General features: G+C 35.9%; 1 protein-coding gene across 4 annotated transcripts in view; it reads left to right on the top strand.

Annotated features, from left to right (window-relative positions):
• Positions 1–700: 700 nt before the first annotated feature.
• GATA26 (GATA transcription factor 26) overlaps positions 701–22,650 on the top strand; it is a 117,173-nt gene continuing 95,223 nt past the window's right edge. Inside the window, exon 1 of one of the 4 annotated variants that reach the window (XM_089815623.1) lies at positions 701–1,283. In XM_089815623.1, the coding sequence (XP_089671749.1) occupies positions 1,244–1,283 (40 nt within the window). In that variant the 5' untranslated portion in view covers positions 701–1,243. Of the gene's footprint in view, positions 1,284–2,178; positions 2,469–22,650 lie in introns of those variants that run through there. The other 3 variants (XM_089815622.1, XM_089815625.1, XM_089815624.1) reach the window with 3 other exon arrangements.

The following is a 22,650-nucleotide window of genomic DNA, read 5'->3' as shown; positions in this document are numbered from 1 at the left end:
GTGGAGGGCAAATTCCCTCACCTGTAGCAAATGAGAGCAGGTACTCTTGCCACAAGCAAAAAAAAGAAATGAGCAGGAAGCATTTGCAAGAGATGAAGTCCAAAAAATTATGGAAATAATGTGAAATATACATGATTATAGGGTTCATGGTGGGTAGTAATTAGGTTTCCTCACGAGAGGTTACGTGGTAGTTGATTAGCTGTGAAGGGTTAAGAGGATTACATATGGGGTAAGGAGAAGTTAAGTCAAGTCCTTTGCAACATTTAATAAAATGGGGTTTTGATTGACACAAGGGCCAAAGTGATTTCATTAAAATGACACCTTCATGAGTTTTCTGACCCAATGAGTGGGTTCACATTAAAAACAACTTATAATAATTATATGTTTAGGTGTTAGCTTATTGAGGATGATATCATTTTATTTTGGTCGCTTCATTGTCAACCATTTGTGGTCTAAGGGTTGGATCGTAGATGACACTTTTGAAATGTCACTTTTTCAGAACTTTGCACTCTGGCAATCTCTATAGAGATCTTTGAATACCCAAAAGTCAAAACCTTAGAAATTGGCAAAATCCATCTTACACTACAGAAATTGATGGACGGGTAGTGGATCATCTCCCCTAATATATTCAAAGGAAATAAAAGAATCATAAGCCTAAATATAACATAACGCAACGGCAGGCCCTGAGGTATTGCAAGTCAACTGATTAATTGCCAAACCGACTGTTTTCTCGCCTAAACATAATTACTCCAAGTTAATCACAACAAAAACAAAAAATAACCAAAAAGGTGGGCGAAAAAAGGAAGACTCATAATAATATCCGGACATTTTGAGCTGTGGGAAGTTCCATTCCCGAGACCTTCCAAGCTAGTTTACCTCAACCCAAACTGAAAAGCTCAATCTGAAAATATTTTTCATAAATTCTGCAGCTCCCAAGATTGCGATCGATGGTAGATTTGTGAATTTTGGCGAACTGTGCATATTTCTGCAATTTTTTTAATATAGTCATCATCGATACCATCTGCTTTGGGCTTCTGTGTGTAAAATACTCTCTGTTGAAGAAGCCTTTCTGTGCTTTCAATTCAATAAAATATTAAACCCCAAACGTTTTTCATTCTTTGTTTTTTCGCTTTTGGTTTCCGTTGAATTGGCTAGACCTCTGGAAGCTGCTATTATTAGTGGTGTTATTTTGCATGTTGTGGGGGCAGAGTTAGCAGAGGAAGAAACAAACAAATACACATACATGGGCAAGCAGGGTCCTTGCTATCATTGTGGGATAACCTGTGAGTGAAAACATTTTTCCGGACTTCAAATAATAAAAAGAGGAATTTTGTGTGTGTTATTGAATGCAAGGAATATTGTTGTGTTGTTTTTCATCCGATGATCGATTGAACAGTATGATATTATGCCTGATTAAGGATTGGGGTTTTAGGAAGGCAGGGAAAGGCCGTGGGGGAATATATGAATTTACTGTTATTGGAATTGGTGTTCAGTGCTGGTAATGAATTAAATTAATCAGAAGGGTGGTAAGGGGTTGTGGACTGGAGGGGTTTTTGTAGTTTCAAGTAAACTTATATTTTGTGTGAACAGATTTGACCAATCGCACGTGTATTTTGTTTTGGGCTCAATGAATTAGTGTATTGTGGATAGCATCTTTGGAATAACAAATTCAACGCCTTTCCCATCATCATACTTAAGTAGTAATATTTGCGGACTTCATTCACCTATTTGATTATATAAATGACGCTAAACCCTAGTGCAAAAGTGCAGTCTGAAATCAGCTAACAGAACCTTAGTACCTGCAACTTCAAATGGTCTTGAGTCTAACCTCAATGCTAATTACCTAATGCACCATCGGTTATCTATCTCCCACGTCGCATTTTGTTGCCCGGCTTGTGCCAAGCCTCTCAATCATGAAGGTTTTGATTTGAGCTTCTACGCTGCTTTAGCTTATTAAGATGCACGAATTCAAAGCTTCTCTCTAAGTAAAGTTAGCTAAGAGAAACTGAAATCATTCCAAACAACTGTGATTTCAACATTCAAACCATCTGGAATGAATCCTTATTGTTTTGTAACCATATCTGATTATCAATGACTACTTCTTTTGCACATTTTTGGTTGTACTGAATCAAGCTACAGGGGCTACTCCCTTGACTATCATGGTTTTTAAATTTTTAGGTGCTATGATGGCTTTGTTTATTTGAACATCCAAGTTTAAAGCTTGGCTGCGGATGAACTCTGCAGCAGGGTGTTCGCACCAGTTGCTGGAAGGTTGGTGATTTTATTGACCAGTGAATTCTAGAAGCCCCACCTCTACATACTGCATAGCAGTCTGCCCTGGTTAGTTGAGCATGGCGAGCTTGTATTTTACTGCAGATTGGGGCATTCGATTGACAAAAAAGAATTCTGCATTGAGGGGCACTTGAATAGCAAATGCTCATATGCTTTTCGCATTTTTAGGATAAAAGGTGGGTGACATCACTGTCATGACTTGCATCACTTTTCTCTGATCACTTACATCTTGTTCACATTTGTTGCGTAATAAATATTATTGCAAGCATGAATACCGTGTTTTGCAAGCCAATAGTAAGACAAACTCTCGACACAAAGTTCAGTCTTTACTTGAACTATTTAAGCATTATTTTTCTCAGGTGGGCGGGTGCTAATACTTTACATTTCAGGATATCTCTTTCTTATTATTGTGATTATATTTCTTCCAACTTGGCTTTAATATGTAGAGGACAGCGTATGGTACAGGTGGTTGCAAGTTAAACCTCTCACAGATTTATCACATGAATGAAATATGAGGCACATCTCAAATGGCGTCGTACGGTTCTTTGACCTTTTGTCTGGTTCTCATAACTAGTGTTTGGTCAATACAAAGAGGGGAACTTTGGTTTAATGATAAAATACTTGCAGTTGCCAACTAGACTTTACAAGGTCTAGGTAACCATAATGTAGATCACTTAGGAAGGACCTTGACTTACCATGGTTTCTAATGCCAATAAGTTCAAATTTTCTTTCCACTTCAAAAGTTTTCAGAATGTAGGCAAAACCAACAAGTACTTAATCTTTGTTAAATATTTACATATGAGTGGCATTTATTCATACTTATATCTCTTGCGTTCTATTTTTTTTGGACCATTGTTTATCCATGCTCTGGTGAACAATTTTTTGACACCACCAAATAGACGAAAGAACTCTTTTTAGGCAAGCATAACTGTCACACATAAGACATAAAGTATAAATTGGCAGATACAGGATTATAATAATTTAGATACACCTGAAAGCAGTTGAACTTCAGTGGCTGGTCATGATTTTCAACTAGAATTGATTTACGATGATTTAAGTTGTATAGAGTCTAGACAACATATGCACTACCTCTAACAACAGATTAATATGAATTGGTGAATCATGCCTTGTCAAATTTAGGAGCTCAATGTTATCAACATTCCTCAATCAAATCTATGATACAAAGGCAACTTTTGCTTTGCTGTCCTTGATTATCTTCTTTAATGATATCCGTGTTTAGTGAAACCTGTTTTATAGTACCACTTCTAGCTAAGCATCCTATTGTTTGTTTCAGTTCCATGATTACTTCCAAAGCATAACTTTATGATTGCAAGATTTCTCCTTGTACAGGCTGCTCTGTTTACCTTAGGTATATGTATTATTTTTAGTAAGTTTTGCCTATTTTCATTCCATCAATGCAATGGAGATTTGATATGCAAGATAGTTCTCCAATCAAATATTTCTGTACCTGTACGCATTTTCATCGAACTGTTGAACAATCAATTTGAATTGTCATGAACATGGCCCATAACTACACCAAGCTGGTTTTTCATTTTATTTAAGCTACTTTCCATTGACACTGAAATCATTGTTTATTTGAATTAAAAAAAGTTATCAAACTGTCCACTGCCTGCAAAGCTTGTTTACTTCTATTTTCCTTTTACAGTGTTTATTTGAAAATTAATACATATTGATATGATTATTCTGATGAATACTGGAACAATGCTGCATATCCCCATGGGCGTAGTTCAGAAATGAATTGTTTCATCTGAGGAAGTGATTATAGCATTGCAAACGATTGTATGAGCATTTGGGATGGAATGTTTTGTGATGTATTAAATTACTAATAGAGAATTAAGGCGTTGACACAACTATAAACAAGTGCCTTACATCTATAAAATCCAAGTTCAATTACTAGTTGATTTAGTTTTCTGAACTTTTTGTGGTGCAAAATTTTAATTTTGCGAACAAACTCTTGGTTTATACCATGATCTGTCAGCTGGCCTCCAGGTGTCAGATGCTTCTTGAACAGTTTCTTGACTGTTAAGCTTACTGGTTTTGCCATGTATTTCCTGTGGCACCCAACATGTTGGTGGCATATGTTTCATGATGGATTACATAATTGGAATGCATTGTGAAATTGATGAGAGGAATCTACTCCATTACTCCAAGCTAATGGTGTATTATGAAACCTCTATTCAGTTTGCCAATGGATTACTGATTGCCTACATCCGACCTGGATGTGCCTAGATCAGTGGGCATTCAAGTCTTATACAGTTTTTATATCTTATTTCTGGATTGAAAGGGTCAAAAGGAGATTGGAGAATTTGAAACCAGAGGATGTGGTCAACTGATTGGCCCAATTCTGCTTTGACTAGGATGGAGAGGTATTGAGTCCAATGAATGGTTGCTAGAAAAATTTATCATACCACCAAAGACCTATAAGAAGCTTTACCAATATGTACACACAAGCTGTTGCTTGTTTGGATGTTCATTGTCTGAGTTTTATACTATGAGACTCCTCATATTGTATTCAAGTATATAAACTAAATTTTTGACTTGAAAAGGACCAAATTATCTTTTGGAGGACCTCACTATAAGCACCGATTTAAAATCACCCTTAGGTGCCTTATGTGGCATCATTAGACCGCCATTTAATTTGGGAACGATATACTAGAATGGAATGTGAGCCACTTGTAATTGAGATACAAAGAAACATTTATGAGCATAATGAAAACGCATCTATGAAACTTATGTATGTGTGTGTGTATGTAAGTGTGTATGCATCTGTATATGTGTGTATCTATATATGTTATGAGACACCTATTTAAAATCACCCTTAGGTGCCCCATGTGACATCATCAGAGTGCCACTTAATTCTGGGAATGAGATAATGGAGTGGAATGTAGGTCACTTCTAATTGAGATATGGAGGAACATTTATAAGGATAATGAAAAGGCATTTATGGAACATGTGTGTGTGTGTGTGCGCGCATTATTTGCAATGAAAAATTTATCATCCTCTCCAATTTCTTCTAATCAACAATTTGCTCCAAAGACAAAAGGTGTAACTTAATGGAAAGGTAAGTGGAATAGTACTGCTCTTTTTAAGAAAATAGATGCTAATTAGCATTGTGGGCATTGTGACGTTGGTGATCATACTAAAAGGAAATTCTGGAAGCTTCATGTTTGATTCCATCCAAAGAAACTAGAAGATTGCTTGTACTTACTTTCAAGAAAAGCTAAGTTTGGGTACCAAATAGCATATGGTTAGATGTGAACTGACTAAATATTTCTTATTGACACAAATACATATGACAAAGGAGGATGGTTGTTTTGATCCTTGCTCACTTTTGGTATAATCAAGACATTTTACCATGGTTATTTTTCACCTAGGTCCTAATTGCACTTTACATAAGCTTACTTAGTGAATTTCATAGGAGTAGTTGTAGCATGTCCAATTTATTTCGAATTATCATGCTATTATTTTATCATATCCACTTATAGCGGATGGACTTTCCACCTTTGGTGGGTAATCTAACTTTGTGGTCTTATCACTTTATTACTCTTCACCTTTGTTGCACATGCCACACACACATTATTACACATTGGAGGATGGTCCACCTTTAGTGGACATGTAATTCTACCTTAGATGGGTGATAAGTTGTCCCTTGATTACTGTTATTATAGATTTTTGTCATTCAACTCTACAATATGCTGTTTGCAACAAGTTGCCATCTAGATCAACAGTTGAGTCAGGTGTGATGATTTTGCTACACCAACTCTTGGCTTATTTTGGAAGGCGCAGCTACCTTATTATGATATAAATGGCTAAAACTAAAACTCATATGCTCTTAAGCAGAAAGCAAATAAGAGAAATTTTAACCAGAAAGTTCTTAAAATGTAAGATTCGTAGATATCGAAACAAACCATCAGAGCACAAATTTCCTTCAGAAACATAAAAAGCTTCCAACTGTCATCTATTTGCTGTTTAATCTCACACAAAGTTGACCATTAAACAACATTTCATAACACATATTCATAAATCATTTCTAATACATATATAACTAATAACACCCTACATCACTCATTCAACATACGAAGAATGGGCCACCCCTAAATTGCAATGCACAGTTCACAATTTTTAGGTGTACTTTCAGATGCTATTCTATTAAAATCTGCCAAGATATTTTTTGAGTTCTCTATCTCACCCTTAACACCACAACAACTTAGCAATAAATAAGCATCAAGTATGTAATTGACTGTTGTAACCAATGGTTTCTTGAAGATAGCTCATCAAGTATGTAATTAACTGTTGTAACCAATGGTTTCTTGAAGATAGCTGCCCCAAAGATGGGTTAAACTTTGAACATAAGAGCATAAAAAAAGATGGCCCTCCAGAGCCTATAGTTTATGAACTAGCAATTTAAAAATCAGTAAAACCATTGAGAAGATAATCTATTATGCATCATTGCCTATTCCTTTTCCTCGATCCTCTAAGCTTCAATCCCTTGGTTCATATGTGCTACTTGTCCTTCTGCATTCGTTGCCTGAGATTGGGGCTGTCTTGTTATCCTTACTTTCACCTTATGCTTTGCTGTTTTTCATTTTGCCTTAACAATTCGGGATGAAGTTCATGAACTTCTTTAAAACTAGGAACATAATTCGCCAAGTGCTACAAATTACCTATTGCCTAATCTTTTCTTTTGAAAGACTCTCCTGCATCTTATCTCTAAATTTGCAAATTACCATTGCATTGCTTCTTTAAGTTTTTTATATCCTTCCTCTAATATTTTGATCTCCGACTACATGAAACAAGATACCAAGTTCTCAACATCATGTTGGAATTCGGCTAGGGTATACTTTATGTATTGCTCTGATTCTTAATGTACTGCAACTTTCCACTCCGATGCAGCTATCCATGTCATAAACCCATAATCAACATGCTTGCGTAGTATCTCTTCTTTTATTGCAGTTGGAGGGACATATTGACAATTTCCCGAGTTTAAACAAAACCACTAGTAGATTCCCCTTATCCATTTTCAGAGCTTGCAGATAACTTCTCCATTTCTCTAACTTCTCTGTGATTAGAGAGTGCATTTGCATATTGTACTGGATAAAGAAAATGGTATCCATCATGAGTTTCTCTACCTATTTATCTACTGCTAAAACAACATTCTAGGCTCTTTTAATTTGCTTCAATTTACTAAAACCTAGCCCATCAATGTGATTGGGCATGCTACGCCAAAGATTGCATCTCCCTCATGCCAATTAGATCATATGAAAGAGTTTAGCGAGTTTACTTGTCTTAGCAGGTCCAGGTTCTTTTGTTCTTCCAATTTTATCCCCCGAGCAAGAGCTTCAATATAGGTAGTGGTATGTTTTTATAGAGTTACACTTTTTTCGAAGCACAAGAGTGGAATGTCTAATAGGATTGTAGATGACCTCAACAAGAAGCAAATTTTGTTGACAAAGATGCAAATTGAAGTGGTTGGTTCCAAGGAATTCGAGTTTGCACCCAGAGGATCCAGATTTTGGTGAAGCTTGGAGAGATTGTACAAAACCTGTTACTCTAGACAGGACCAGATTGTTGGACTTTATAATCCAAGATCTTATGTTATTCAAACCATAGTAATGAGACTCGCCATGAGTCGGGTGAGTTGTCCGGGTCGGCGAGTTGACTGACTCTGACTCAGCTGGTCAACTGGGCTGACTTGCCTGGCTCAGCTAACTCATCTGATTCGTCTGATTTTTAATTTTTTTTCAAAATTTTCTTATACATCAATATTTGCCTTTGTACTTATTAATCAATGTATGTTATGTATGTGATCAAATTACCTTCTATTGCATGATGTTATTGTGTCTTTAAGCTTTATTCAATAATGGGTGCATGGAATTTCTTTAAATCCTAAAAAATCTCTATATTTCAAGGGCTTTGTCACTTTGCCGAGTCACAGGCGAGTCTGAGCCGGGTCACGAGTCGAGTTGTCCGAGCCGAGTCTAGGCCAAGTTCGAGTCTCGTTACTTTGATTCAAACGTAGTTAGTTGTGCATTCCAAGGAGTTCCATTAGGGAGAATCTAATCAAAGAGAAGCATAGTGAAGGATTGGCTAGACATTTTGATCGAGATAAAACCATTGCTTTGGTTAGTGAGCATTATTGTTGACCATAGTTGCAACAAGATGTTTTGAATTTTGTACAAAACTGTAGAATATGTCTAATGGCAAAGGGAACCAAACAAAATATAGGATTATATCAACCATTACTAGTACTAGAGAAGCCATGAGAGGATCTAAGTATGGATTTTATTTTTGGTTTATCAAAGACTCATCACGGGTATGATTTCATTTTTGCGGAGGTTGACAAGTTTTCAAAGATGACACATTTCATTCCTTGCAAGAAGACTAATGATGTTGTTCATGTGGTAGAATTGTTTTTAGGAGGTGGTGAGACTACGTGGTCTACCAAAGGCATTGTTTTAGATCGAGACACCCTGTTTGCTATGTACTTTTGAAGAACATTGTGGAAGAAGTTGAAGACAAGTTTGAAGTTCAACTCAATACACCATTCATTGACTGATGAACAGACATAAGTGGCGAATAGGAGTTTGAGATATCTATTGAGATGCTTGGTAAGAGATAAGCCAATGGGATGAGATTTGATTTTGTCACAGTCATAATTTGCATACAATAATTATGTCAATTAACCATTCCAGATAGCATATGGAAGTAGTCCTTGAAATGCTTAAAAAATAAGGAAGTTGGAAAAAGGAGAGACAAGTATTGATAAAGCTAAAGACTTTGCAGAACACTTGAAAAATTTACATGAGGAGGTGAGGAAGCATATAATAAAATGAATACTTGGGACAAGGCTAAGGCAAATGAGAAAATGAGGCATAAGGAATTTCAAATTGGAGATGAAGTCATGGTTCATTTGTGGAAGAAGAGATTCTTAGTGGGAACATATAATAAGTTGAAGATGAAGAAGTTTGGACCATGCAAAATCTTAAGAAGCATGATTTAGGAAAATGCTTATGAAATAGAGTTGCCTAGTGAATTGAATATTTCACCAATGTTTAATATTTCAGATTTGATAGAGTATCATGAAGGAAGTATTGAGGATAGGATAACAAAGACACAATATAATATTCCAACACCTACTTTAGCTATAGAGAGAAGATATCCTGGATAGCCATTTTGGTAAAAGCATAAGAGACTAGACATATGAAGAGTATTTGGCAATAGAGGAGGTTAACCGTATTGGTTTTCCTCTAAACACATGAGATATGACAAGGTCACTTCTCAAATTACCCTGTGCATTTGATGCATGAGAACCTAGAGTGTAAGAGCAATCTTGCATGACCCAAAAATATTGGTTAGTTTTTCAATAAGGGCTATCTTTGTGGAGAGTTACTATTTCTAGAAATTTATTATTTTTTTAATAAGTTGTTCTTTTTAGCTCAGAATGTTCTAATTTCTTCCTTGGATGTTCACTTTGGGCATTTCAACTGGCCAATAAAGTTTCATGGCAAGATAGTTTTGAAGATATTGAAAAATTCTGATTTTAAACAAGGGGTAAGAAACAACCCTGGACCCAGTTTTGAAGGCTTTAGAGGCTTCGAAAGGTGGGTGAAACCTTGGCTAACTAGCACTTCAAGGGTTGAGCATTGTAGAGAACTTCATGACATTTCCAAACGAGGTTTAATAGCCGATTGGAACAACGGGTTAACAATTATGATCTTTGGAAGTTACACTACTTTGAATAGAAAAATAAAATTCTTTCAAAAACTCATGGGGTACTGAAAATTGTTTGGGGCCTCTTCCAATATAATAAAAGATAAATAATAAATTTTTAGCGATGGTCGACCTCAAAATTGAGGGTTAGAATTTTTAGAACCTTCTAGGGCGGTTAGAATTCCCCTATATAAAGGTGGTCGGTAGGATTGTCTAGGGCAGTTATGAAAGTGTAGATAGTGGCTTTGGCTTGCAGATTATTGTAATGAAAATGCCCATGTGGCTGTGCATTTTATATTTCTGAACATTGTAATGCCATTTCATTGAAGATAATAGAAAACAAGTGTTTCCGTTCATGCATTTGTTTGTTTCTTGCAATTTGTTGTTTATTTCTCTATTCTCTTGTGTGTTTGTGTTATTAAACAAAGTACTCTTCATCATATTTCCTATGACTAGCTTACTACTATGGCATTTCCTTGAGCAACTGGTTGTACCTCCATCTGCAATCATAACTTGAAATTCTAGGATTAGGTAAACAAAATATTGAAATCATGTTGCCAACTTTTTGTTGATGATATTGTGAGTACTTCCTTGGTCAATCAACATTGTCATCTTTTGTTGTTTAACAAAATCCAATACCTTGAGGGTTGTGGGGTTCTATTACTTGATGTGGTATGACAAGAGATGGAGATCTTTAAATTGTTTACAACTACAAATGCCTCTTTTTCATTCTTTTTTTCATCATTGTTACCTTCACTATATGACAACTTTTTAGCAAATTTATGCCATCTATTGTATTTTCTATCATTTCAAAAACATAACCTATACACTTTTTTCACCTACTTATTGAGTTGATCTCACTAGTTGAAGGAATGATAGTGCATGGTTCCTCCCATTTTTTTTACTAAGGAATTTCTCCCTTTTGTCAGCCAATACATTTTTCTTTACTTGACTTGCCAAAACCATTGCATGGGAGACCAAAACTTGGATTGGACGTGCATACCTCATATATGATGTTTAACCCGCTTGATATAGTCCATTCAAATTCCTTTGTAACATGGTCCACTGTTAAAGACAAGGTCTTGAATTGCCAAGTGTGATAATTGTTTGCACTTGTTTCCTTTGATTCAGTGAGTTGGTTGAAGTACCTATCTATAAGACTATTGCCATAAGTTGTCATGAGTTCCTCTTTCAAAAACAACCATGTGACAATACCTTCCTTGTTTTTCTTCTTTTAATATAGCTAATGGTACTAGATGAATGATCTCATTCCAAATATAATGATGTTGTGATGGAACATGATGAAGATCAAAGAACAACAATATTTGGCATAGGTTGGATCCTTGGCATCAAGTTTGTATGCCCATCTTTGATGGGGCATCATGGTATGCATATGGTCAGTTTTGATTTTTGAGTTGTTTTGAATCTTTTTGGGTCTAATAAGGTCATTTAAGACCATTTGGGATCATTTCGATCCATTTTGGAATGTTTCATCTTAAGTTGTTAGAAGATGTAAATGTTGCAAGAGTTATCAATGTTGCCACGTAAAAGTTGCATTTTTGGTTATGGGCAGTTGCTGGTCAGTTGGGAAGCTGGAAATGGTTGTAAATGCATAGATATGTACTCCCAACTCAAATGCAGGGGTTGGAGGAGAGAAACAAGAAAGACATTGACATTTTTGACCTCTTATTGCTGTGCATTGCACGTCTAGCAGTCTGATTTCTTGTTATTGTATGGATTACCATAATGAAATATTTTGCAAATGTTTGGAGATGTTAGAGAAATGAGTTAACTTCATTTTTTTTTTGGTTTCATTCATTTTCATCAAGTTTTGAGGAAGATATCACCATTTCTTTGTGGACAGGCAGAAACCCTACCTAGGGTGACAGTGAGAAAGTAAAAAGCATAACTTATCCCTTCACCAGTGAAAAAATCCAAAGATTGGTCAAGAGAACTGTGATGACATGTAATAGAAGAACTCCAAGTTGTAGGGCCAGAGCATATGGTTTGCACATGCAATAAATGACTGTTCCTCTTGAGACAGTGTTTGACAATATAGGACAGCGAGTGAAGGGTTTCATGATTTCATCCAATGAAAATCAATGTCAATTTGCATGTCCTTAACACATGGTGTTGATAAGTAGTGTCTGGGGTGTCTGCAGGCCTGGTCCAAGTGACAAAGCATTAGACTGGGTGGTATATTCCCTTGTTCCTAGAAAGGGCTGAGTTGATTGTCGAATGGGACAGCATGGACAGAGCTTGAACAATGAACCATATCGTGGGTCAAACAACTGAAGAATCATGCCTAAGGATGTGAAGGAGTCCTCATGAGCATGTATTAGAAGTTTGGAGCAACATTGTGTTTTTGTGCCTATTAGACCAAAAGAATTGCCTCCATTACATGAGCAATTGAAGGTGATTTGTACAAACATGTCGTTGCACTGTTTTGGTCAATTAAAGGGAGTTATACCTGATCTTTTAGGCCACATAAAAGTTTATCCAAGTATTTTTGAAGTTTCCAAGGCATGTGTGTTAAAAGAACCCCAAGTAGGTCGATAGTAGTGGCCTAAGGAAGAGTACATAGGCTGCATCTATATTGGGATTTTTGAGAACACTAATTTTTAAGTATTTGTCATGTTAAATGTCCTTCCTCTGCATCAATCTCTCACATGAAGTTCCTAGAAGGGGTCATAATATTACTTGGGTGATGGTTTGGCATTAGATTTGACTCAAAACATGAACCTTCATGTCAAATTGAATTCTTGAGGGATGTTAATTCTTTGAATACTGCATCGATGACTTCTTTCCTAGCTACTTCTTAACTCTATTGATATCTCCTTTGTTAGCCACTATTGTTTATATTTTCTCTTTTACTACAGTGGTTGTGTGTTTATATTAGAATCATTAGCTTTGGAATATATCCCTTCTACTATTGGATCATCTTTTCAAGCAGACTTTCTAGGTGTGGATTAAATTACTTGCCTCATTGAAGCATGATGCAAAAATAATATTCCTAATAACATGAAACAAATATTTATTATTTCAATTTTTTGCTTAACAGTAGAGAAATCATCAAGGTTAAAAAATATCCAAAAATATTGTTGTTAAAAGTATCACAAAAGATTTTGTTGTTTTGCAGCCTTCGGAGAGAATTTGGGGAAAAAAAACCAATTTTACAATAGGTCCTTCAGATTTGCTTTAAATAACATCAAATCTAGATTGTATTGGCTTTAATATGTACACGACCAAACCTTTAAATTATATATATATATATTTTGCAAATTTGAGAGATTTGTACTTCACAATCTAAGCTCCTAAATCATTCTTTCTTGCCTTCTGGATTCAAAGATCATTGGCCGATATCACTTGTAATGAATCACTTGGAAAAGAGAAAAATATAATAGGAATAAGGTACAAATGCTTGAGAGTTCTTGATAAAAATAGGGCACTTTGATGGGGCTGTTAGATCTTGCAGGTTCTCAACTCCCACATCTCATTTCCCATCATATTTAACTGATTTGAGAAAGTTCTATTGGGTTTGTGATACAGGTGGTATCTTAGGCATTGCATTCATACTTTGATTTCAACCTTAATACTTGAATTATAAAGCCAAAAATTTGTGGAAGTATGATCTGTCAAGAGTTACATCTTTTAGAACTCTCAATTGGATATCTTTGTTTGAAAGTTGGGGAGGATTCAACCAAAATTGTGAAAGCTAGGCAATTGCAGGGATTTCCAAGTATCATAGATGCTGTGTTTCAAATTTGATAAAAATTCACCCAAAACTATGAAAGTTATGCAACTGCTGGATTTTTCCTATTGTTAGGGACACCATGTTTCAAATTTGGGGAAAACTGAGAAAAAATGAAGAGTTGTGCATTTGCAGAATTTTCATCTGCATGGGATACTTTTTTGTTGTAGGATTTGATGCTTGTTCAGAATATTTCCTGTGATACTCCAAAGTTCTGCCTTGCTCCTTTTTTACCATTGTACTTAGCTATAATGCACTAGTGCTGAATTCTAATCCATTTGGGATTATCCCTTTTGCCTCCTTCAGAACTCCTAACCCCTCTGGAATCTCTGTCATATCCTTTTTCTTTCAGTTTCCTTGCCAAATTCTCCTTTTCCAAGACTTTGATCCCATTAGACATACATCCGCTGCACTCTTAAATCTTTGTAATCATCTACCTCACATTGAAATCTCCACATTTCCCCCTCAAAGATCTCCATTGCAGAATTTCAACCTCGACAAGGATACATCCGTATTATCCCCAAGTTTCATCAATTCCTACTTCAATAATGCACTATTCCAAGTACCCCAAAATTTCTGCAATTATACAGAAGGGCATAGATTTTCCCAATCTCTTTAGTCGATGTGATATTTTCCGTGACAATTGTTGATAACAATCCAGAACTTTACGTTCAGGCAAGCAACACAGGATTTCACAACCTAGCTTGGAACTAGCACCTACACAAGTGGACTGATATTAGAATCTCCAAGTTCAATTATAGTTTTGAACTATGCCATGCTATAAAGACAGAGGATGTCTAGTTTGCATGCTTAGCATTTTTGTTCAATTTGAAGATAACTTCTCACAATTACTTGAATTTAGATTCTCTTGACTGTAAAAGGGGATTCACTGTCATTTTTGAGGTTTTTGTGAAAAGTTTCGAGGGACTGAAGAAGACTCTGGGCAGTGATTGTGATCATTTGTCTTATTTTTCTAGGTACATAGTCAATGACTATAAAATTTTATTTCCTTATAGTACATACTCTGATTTGGGCTTATTTGAGTACATGCCCTCAGTGTGTTGTCTCCAGTTTGTGGTTCAATATTCTTTTGATAATAAGTATTGTGATGTTCATTAGTGCACATTTACTGCACCTGTTTTATCCCCATTGCGGGACAAAAACTTAAACTGAACATTTTATACCTCTGTATTGTTTGAAGCCCTCACACTTAAAACAAATTGATCACATGGAGCTTGCATTTGTTAAGATCTATGTAATGTCCCCTTTCTGGATCAGAATTTAAAAATAAATAATAAAATTACATCAATAATTAATATAAATTATAATATAGTTTCTTATTAATTTAATTTAAATATTTATTATTAAATTCCATTGTAGGAAGGGGACATTACAATCTAATTCACAAATCCTTGTGATAAGTATATGCAAGTTAATCTACTAGGCACTGATTCATAGGTATGTTGCATTCTTATACTTGGAGTAAATAAAGGGAGACCCGCCTAGGTTTTGCACAACCTATAATGTAGAAGAAAATACGAATGAAAGTGTTTCCTGTTTTTGGCCTAATTGTTAACAGCTCTGAGCCTAAGAATTATCTGAATTTTTAGGAGTTACTAGAATACTAGTTACTCACTATACCTATATATAGGCATCATTAGCTAATATTCATACCCTAATCGCAATAAGGCCAATTTAGCATACCATAATTATGCATTGGTTCTCTAATGAATAAATTGATATTATGTGAGCCATAGGTTTCTATTTTACATCCTGATACATGATATAGGATAAGGATATGACAAAGACAAGGGAAGGGAAATAAATTATATATTCATCATAAGTTTGAAATCTGCAACAATCAATAATGCCTGCACAAATGACTATACTTCACAACTTGCAATGGAGGAATAGGAAAACACTAATCTTGATGTTTGAGCGTGGTTAATCATCGATTTCCAACTTACCTTCTTTGAGAATAAGATTGCCCATGTCAAAGAAGTTTTAGGTGAAGGAACAGACAGTAAACGTCATCATTGACATCAGATCCAAAAAAATATTATAGCTCAAGGAATTGAAATATGTTTGACCTTTCAATATGATCATATCATTAACCTTAATGACTTGCATGGTTTTGCAAGGATGAGGGTTGAGAGTAATGCACCTTTGATCATTCGATTCTTACCTATGCAAGATTACCCTACTTGCAATGCAGTACCCCTTGAAATAATCTTCCTTTCAGCAAGTTTTACTTGAATGATCAGTATGCTTCCTACTTAATCAACCTTAAATATGTGAAAATTAGTAGTTAAATTTTCTCAATCCACAATTTAGAGATAGAGTATGCAAGCCAAATGGAGATAAGTAGAAATTATCAACATAATAGATGTAGATTATTATCTTGGAGTCAAAACCAATTGGAAATGGTAAATGTGCACTTCATTTGAGCTTTTCCATGGAATCTAAAGTAATGACAAGTGTAAGAAAAATAATCCTTGTGTTTCCCATCTTCATTGTCCCTTCAGGCTTTGAATACTTCAACCTTATAATTTGTCTTCTACCTATAAATCCTTGTGTATTACACTGCCACTCTGTGTATAGTGCTTGCTAGAGCATTTTTAATCTTCCAATTATTGGTACATTCACTATGAAATCCCTACTATGATCAATCAAACTTTCTTTAGTCCATAAATATGTGTTGGAAAGTCCCTACCACACGCTAGAGTGGGAAATGGAAGAGGAAATGTCAAATTGTTTGCTTCACATTCTTGTTTTATTGGTTGTGTCAAAATCATCCCTTCTTGTAGACCAATGGTTATGTAGCCACCCCTTCAATAAATCGGCTGTTTCAAAACTGCCCCACTTTGGTATTGATAATTTGGTACTATGGGTTCTTGTGGTGTACCTTTGCACAAATAAACAACCATCCACTTCTTTCTATTACCCATTGGAGAGAAAATTGCGATATGGTATCTTTCACGTTACATAATCACTTATTTAGAGGTAGTTTACAAAGGTTGGTTTGCATGCCTAAACCCTAATCAACTCCTTTATTAAAATAATAGGCAATTTTTGCTTCAGGGTTGTTGCCCTTAGCAGCCCTCTCTTGGGGAGTTACCCCTAAACCGCTATAGTGGGCTCTACCCCTTGTCACTTGCAAGGGAGGTTGTCCCCTTGTGCTTTGCAAGAGGGACTTTGCCCCTTCTGCACTCCTTTATTAATTATTTGGGGGAAAAACGACTTACAAAGTCATCAAAATCTAAGCTCAACAACATGTTCTGTTACCACGTACAAACAATTCCAACACAATCCAGGGACTTGTCATAGGAATATAAAGGATGTGGAAGAGTGGGGAAGTCTTGTGCACTTGTGCCCATTTCTAAGACATAATTGAGGTGAACATATGGATATTGCATAAAGTGAAAGAGTTGGGAAGTTCTATGCACTTGTGCCCATCCTTAAGACATATTTGCTATGCTCTACAGAGTTTCCTAGATGGGGACGTTTTAGGGGATGGGAATGTGTTTTCGGTACGGGTATGGGTTGAAGCCAAAATTTAGAGGACAGGACCTCAGGGGACGGCTATAAAATATAGGGGATTTTAAATTTTTTTATATATGGAGAATTAGACTTCTTTAGAGATATATTTCAAATATGCATATCATAACAATGATAACATTGATAAACCATTCAACATAGAATACATGGAATTTGAAAACTATCAAGATTAAAATAAAAATGAGAATATGATATGATGATATAATAATATGCTATATCCGAATATCAAATACCTAAGTCACAGGGTTCGCCGAATTTTCAACTTCAGATTCGGAATTCGGTGAACCCATAACCAATGTTAAAAATTCGTTCATGTTTGTCATTAATTCGTACGGAATTGCTTTGTAGGGTTTTCTAGAAAAAATTTGTGAAACCATGCCGTTCGTCTGCTAAAAGTGCAACCGTTTGAAGCTTGGCTGGACAAAAACGATTGTATTTGCTACCGCGGCTATGACAAAACGATTGTTCTACATTTCCGACTGTGCCTGCGTCTCTGTTTTGCTGCGTCGAGCGTGGTCGACAGTGGGGTTGCGTCTGCGTCCAGCGTGGTCGACAGTTGGTTTGCGTTGGCTCCAGCGGGATTGAGGTCGTCGGAACTCCATTTTTCATGTATCGGTTTAGGTTTGTAATAATTGATAACAATATTACTATTATAATAACAAAATATGATTTGTAAACGAAAGTATAAGAATAAATATAGTTTATATTATTTTAATAGTTTATGATAAAGTTATACTTTTTTTTTTTTTTTTTTTATGATTTGTATAAACTATATTATAAGGGGCTGAGTTGGTGATTCATATAATAATAGAGTTTATAATAAGATTGTTTTTATTATTTTTTAAGCAAACGGAAATTTTAATAATAAATAACATTATAATAATAAATAAATTAGATATATAAAAATACTAATAAATAAATTCATAAATATATTATTATAATAATAATAAATATATAATAATAATAATAATAATAAATAAACCCATAAACATGTAATTATTCTTTGCATGAAACTCATAAATATATAATAATAATAAATAGCTTATATATATATATATATATATATTTTAAAGTTCTATAAGGCGAATTTTATGTCGAATTTTATTTTTATTTTTTTAACTTGTCGAACTTCATTCGAACTTCATAGTTGTCGAACTCGAACTTGAACTCGAACCTTGTGACTTAGTCAAATACAATTAGCAAAAATGCCCAAAGGCTCCAAGTATCAATCTATCATCATCATGCATGAAATCAAAATGACATAATGAAAGTAAATACTAGAAGTGTAAATGAGATGTCCAACTCCACAATAATCAAAAGCAATAATGTATTTGAGTATCTGAAAAGCGGAAAGCCAAATATATGGCTGTCCTTTAGGAATCTAAATCTCTATCTAAATCAAGATCATCATCAGTCTCTTCCTCTGAATCACTAGCAGGGGTAGGCCAGGGTCCTCATCCAATGAAACACCAAGCAGCCCTGGGGGTGTGTTATCCTCATCAATCTGCAATGCATCCTCAGGATTAACATCCCAACGTAGTGCTGGAGTTTGTCGATACTCAAGACTCTGTCGCTTCTATAGTCGCAATACACTATGAACAACCACAAGCTTCTTCGATCGTCTAGAGGTAAGGTTGTTCCTCTTGACTGATTGAATGAAGCTATATGTAGACCAATTCCTCTCTGCAGCAGAGGAACTCGCAACCTGTGAGAGAAGACGGATGGCAAGGCCTTTTAGCTCAGGTGCATCTCTACCATGCCATGTCCACCATCCAATCGGGTCCTTTTGAGCTAATGTAGCTCTATTAGTCCTCGCCTCTGGTCTACCAAATGTTGGACCACGAAGACTAGCAAAGTCAAGCCATTGCCCTCGAATTTTTTGTAGCATCCTCTGCACTATACATTTTTGAAAGGGCCTTAAAGAAGCCCTCCTTCACCTATATTGAACAAACAAAAATTAAGAAGCGAGAAGTTAGAACTTAGAGTTTATAAACTTTACAAATAAAATAAATTTTTAAAAAACTTATTATAAAAATAAAATCAGAATTCTTTAACATAAATTAAACTCACCTCCTCATCACTAGATGGAGGCACTCTCCCAGGCCTTGGTGCATACAATTTTGGATTGATTGCATAGGCTGCCATATGAAGTGGGGTGTTCATAGTGTTCCACCTTTTCATTACAATGGGCTTAAGATGCTCCTCATAGAACTCCAAAGTAGGTTTCTTATCTTTAACAACTTGCTTGATCTGACCAAGCATGCTATCAAAGGTCTCATAAATCTCTCCAAGGCTAGGAGAGTCAGTATCAGCATATCTAATGACTTGCACAATAGGGTCAATGAAGGAGCAAATGTACCTGCAAATGAAAGAAAATTGCAAGTGAGAAACATCATATGTTAAAAAAATCAGCAAGTGCTTAAATCAGAAATGTTTTTATTAAATCAGCAATAACAATTATGATGTCAATTATTTAAGTTTCTTAGCTCATTGTGGTCCACCAATTCTCATCCAGGATTCTTTATCTGACAAGTCTTCCATCTGGGGTGCTTGATTCATGCCATCTATTCCACTTTGCATTGACCACCATGGATTTTAAGGCCTCTTGGACCTCAAGCATCCTCTCCAACAAAATGAAGTAGCTAGCATATCGAGTCTCCACAGGCTTAAGGAATTCTTTTTTGGAAAATGTCCTAAATAATGCAAGAGATGTGTGATGATTGTAAATAAACATTTGCACGTCTCTAGCCTCAGACACCATAGTCTTTATCCAATCAATTTTCTCAAACTCCTTCGAGGTGTTATTCAATGAATTTACACAAAATGGGGTCCAAAAAATGTGTCTATAGGTGCTCTCTACTATCAATCCAGCTGATTTACACATCCAGGCTAAATCAGTGACTACTTGCACAACATTTGAAGCCCCTACCTCTTCTATAACATCCTTCAAAATCTGAAATTGGAAGGATGCGTCCTTTTTTCCTGAACAATCAATGGTTCTAAGAAAATAGGCCCCTACTGTACTAGTGACAATAAGATTGATGAGTGGCCGATGTTTGATATCGGTCCAACCATCCATGATGATAGAACATCCATCAGTCATCCATGTTTGTCTCATATCCTCCATCAAAATGTTTACTTTTGAGTACTCTTTGTCAAGGATAGTGGTGCGTAATTTAGTCTCTCCTGGTGGTACAAATGAGGGACCAGCAACATAAATATCTTTGCACATTTGTTTATAGAATGAGGAACGAGAAACATGGTATGGTATGCCATGAGCAACAAGAAATATTGGTATCTCTCTTAGTCTTGGCCTTTCCCTTCCCTTTACTAGCAGTGCTAGTGGGAGTCAATGAGGGTGTGGGTGTGCTACTCGTAAGACCCCCAAATTTTAATAACTCCCCCTCCACATACAACCTATTGGCCTCGAGTTTTTCTTCATCCATAATTTTTTTGCAACCTTTCACCCCTTGCCCACCTATCCATAAAAGATGGCAATACACTCTTGTGTAGCTCCCAAAATAATGCTTCTTACATATATGACACTCCCATTCCCTACTACCCCCCGAATTTTTCTTCTTATTTTTGTCTACTTTTGTGGCAAATTGTAGGAGAGGTTTCCTAGGGTTGAATGGGCCTTTGGCATATTGTTTTAGGGCTTTGGAAGGGCACTCAAATGGATTACACATTGCATCTTCCATAGGGACATCTACATTAGGCTCATCAATGTCATCATCCATGGCTGCCCTAGGTCTTTTTCTTGGTCTTTGTAAATGTGACACTTGAGTTTCTTGCATGGCAACTTCCATGCTATCACTACTTCCCTCACTCTCACTGCTGCTCATGTTTTTGCCTTTGGATTTTACAATGATTTATAGTATACTACTGCAAGTTATAGAAAAAAAAACATTTCAATGTTCCATTCAACATGCCCTCTCTATGTCATTGAAAAAATTGAAAAATGACAACAAACAACAATGAAGTTTGAATCAAACAAAAAGAAAATAAAAAACATACCTGGAATGAAATAGAAATGAAGGCAAAACCTCCTCTTGCACCTCCAAAACACACTCCTCTTTTGTTGCTGCTGTTTTCCTCTTCCTCTTCCCAACTTGCAAACAACTCCAAATGAGCAATGAACTCCAACTTTAACTATTTAAGAATACACATTAGGGTTCCCCTAGTTTAGAAACTTCTAACATCCGTGTGGGCCCCTGGCAGAATAGAAAAGACAAAAAAAACCTTTTTTTTGACTTTTAAGTCACCCGCAGCCAGTTGGGAAATCGGGTACGACGTGCATCGAAGGGTACAGGAATGATGTCCCTGGTATGGAAATCCGTACCCCCATTTCCGAGCAATTTTTTTTGGGAGTTTCAGGGGCGGTCCCCTTTTCACTCCAACCGGGACATTGCAGGGTACGGCCAAAATCGGTACCCACGTCCCCATTTTGTACCCGGTACGGGTATGAGGGTACAAACCCAGGGGACGCGTCCCAATGGAGCATAGCATATTTGATGTCAACATATGGATATTGTATTCTCTGTGTTTTTATTGCTATGGATACTGTAATATCAGATTATGAATTATTTATTCAAATTTTTGCACTTTAAATAGAATTCAAGTTTCCATTGCTTAATATGCAATGATGTAATTGAACTATATTTTAACATATATTACATATTTTAGTAATGAATTTGATTATAGTTGTACACCCTATATTAATAATTCTTTTGGTATTAAAATATTTCCTTTGCTAGAAATATTCTTATATTATATATACTTTTTCCAATTTCAAGTCCTTTTTGTTGCGCATTGGGGAGTAACTGAATAAGGCAATTTGGCGATGAGTTGAGTTTGGAATCTATTGTAGTAGATAGCTCCATATTGATGGAACAGTAAATGTATCATTAGTGCTTATCTGTAATGTACTAAAGGACCAAACTTTGTACAAGAAAAAAACCCATTCTTGTACGTCCCAACAGACCCACACGACACACCCTTACATTTAGACCACACAAAAAAAGTCTTCAATACTCCATATGGTACAAAGGTGTAGCACACTCGTATGGTTAACCCACCCGTATGACCAGCCTTCCTGTCTTCACTCATATGACAACCCAACTCTTTGGAATGGTGTTCGGTGTAATGATCTCCACCATATGGTGTACGATTCCTACATGTTCAAATACAAAACTATTGTACGACTACCTCTTCACACTGACAATGATCACACCGTATAACTATACAATCTTTACACTCACCCATATTATGGCGACACAAATGGTCTTGTGCTAATTCTAGATTTACACAGATAAAGT

Source organism: Cupressus sempervirens, chromosome 2, assembly GCF_028749045.1.
Source record: "Cupressus sempervirens isolate cs-2001-9-10 chromosome 2, ASM2874904v1, whole genome shotgun sequence".
NCBI lineage: Eukaryota > Viridiplantae > Streptophyta > Pinopsida > Cupressales > Cupressaceae > Cupressus > Cupressus sempervirens.
The sequence above is the reverse complement of the archived record's forward strand: the minus strand, read 5'-3'. Positions and strand labels throughout refer to the sequence as shown.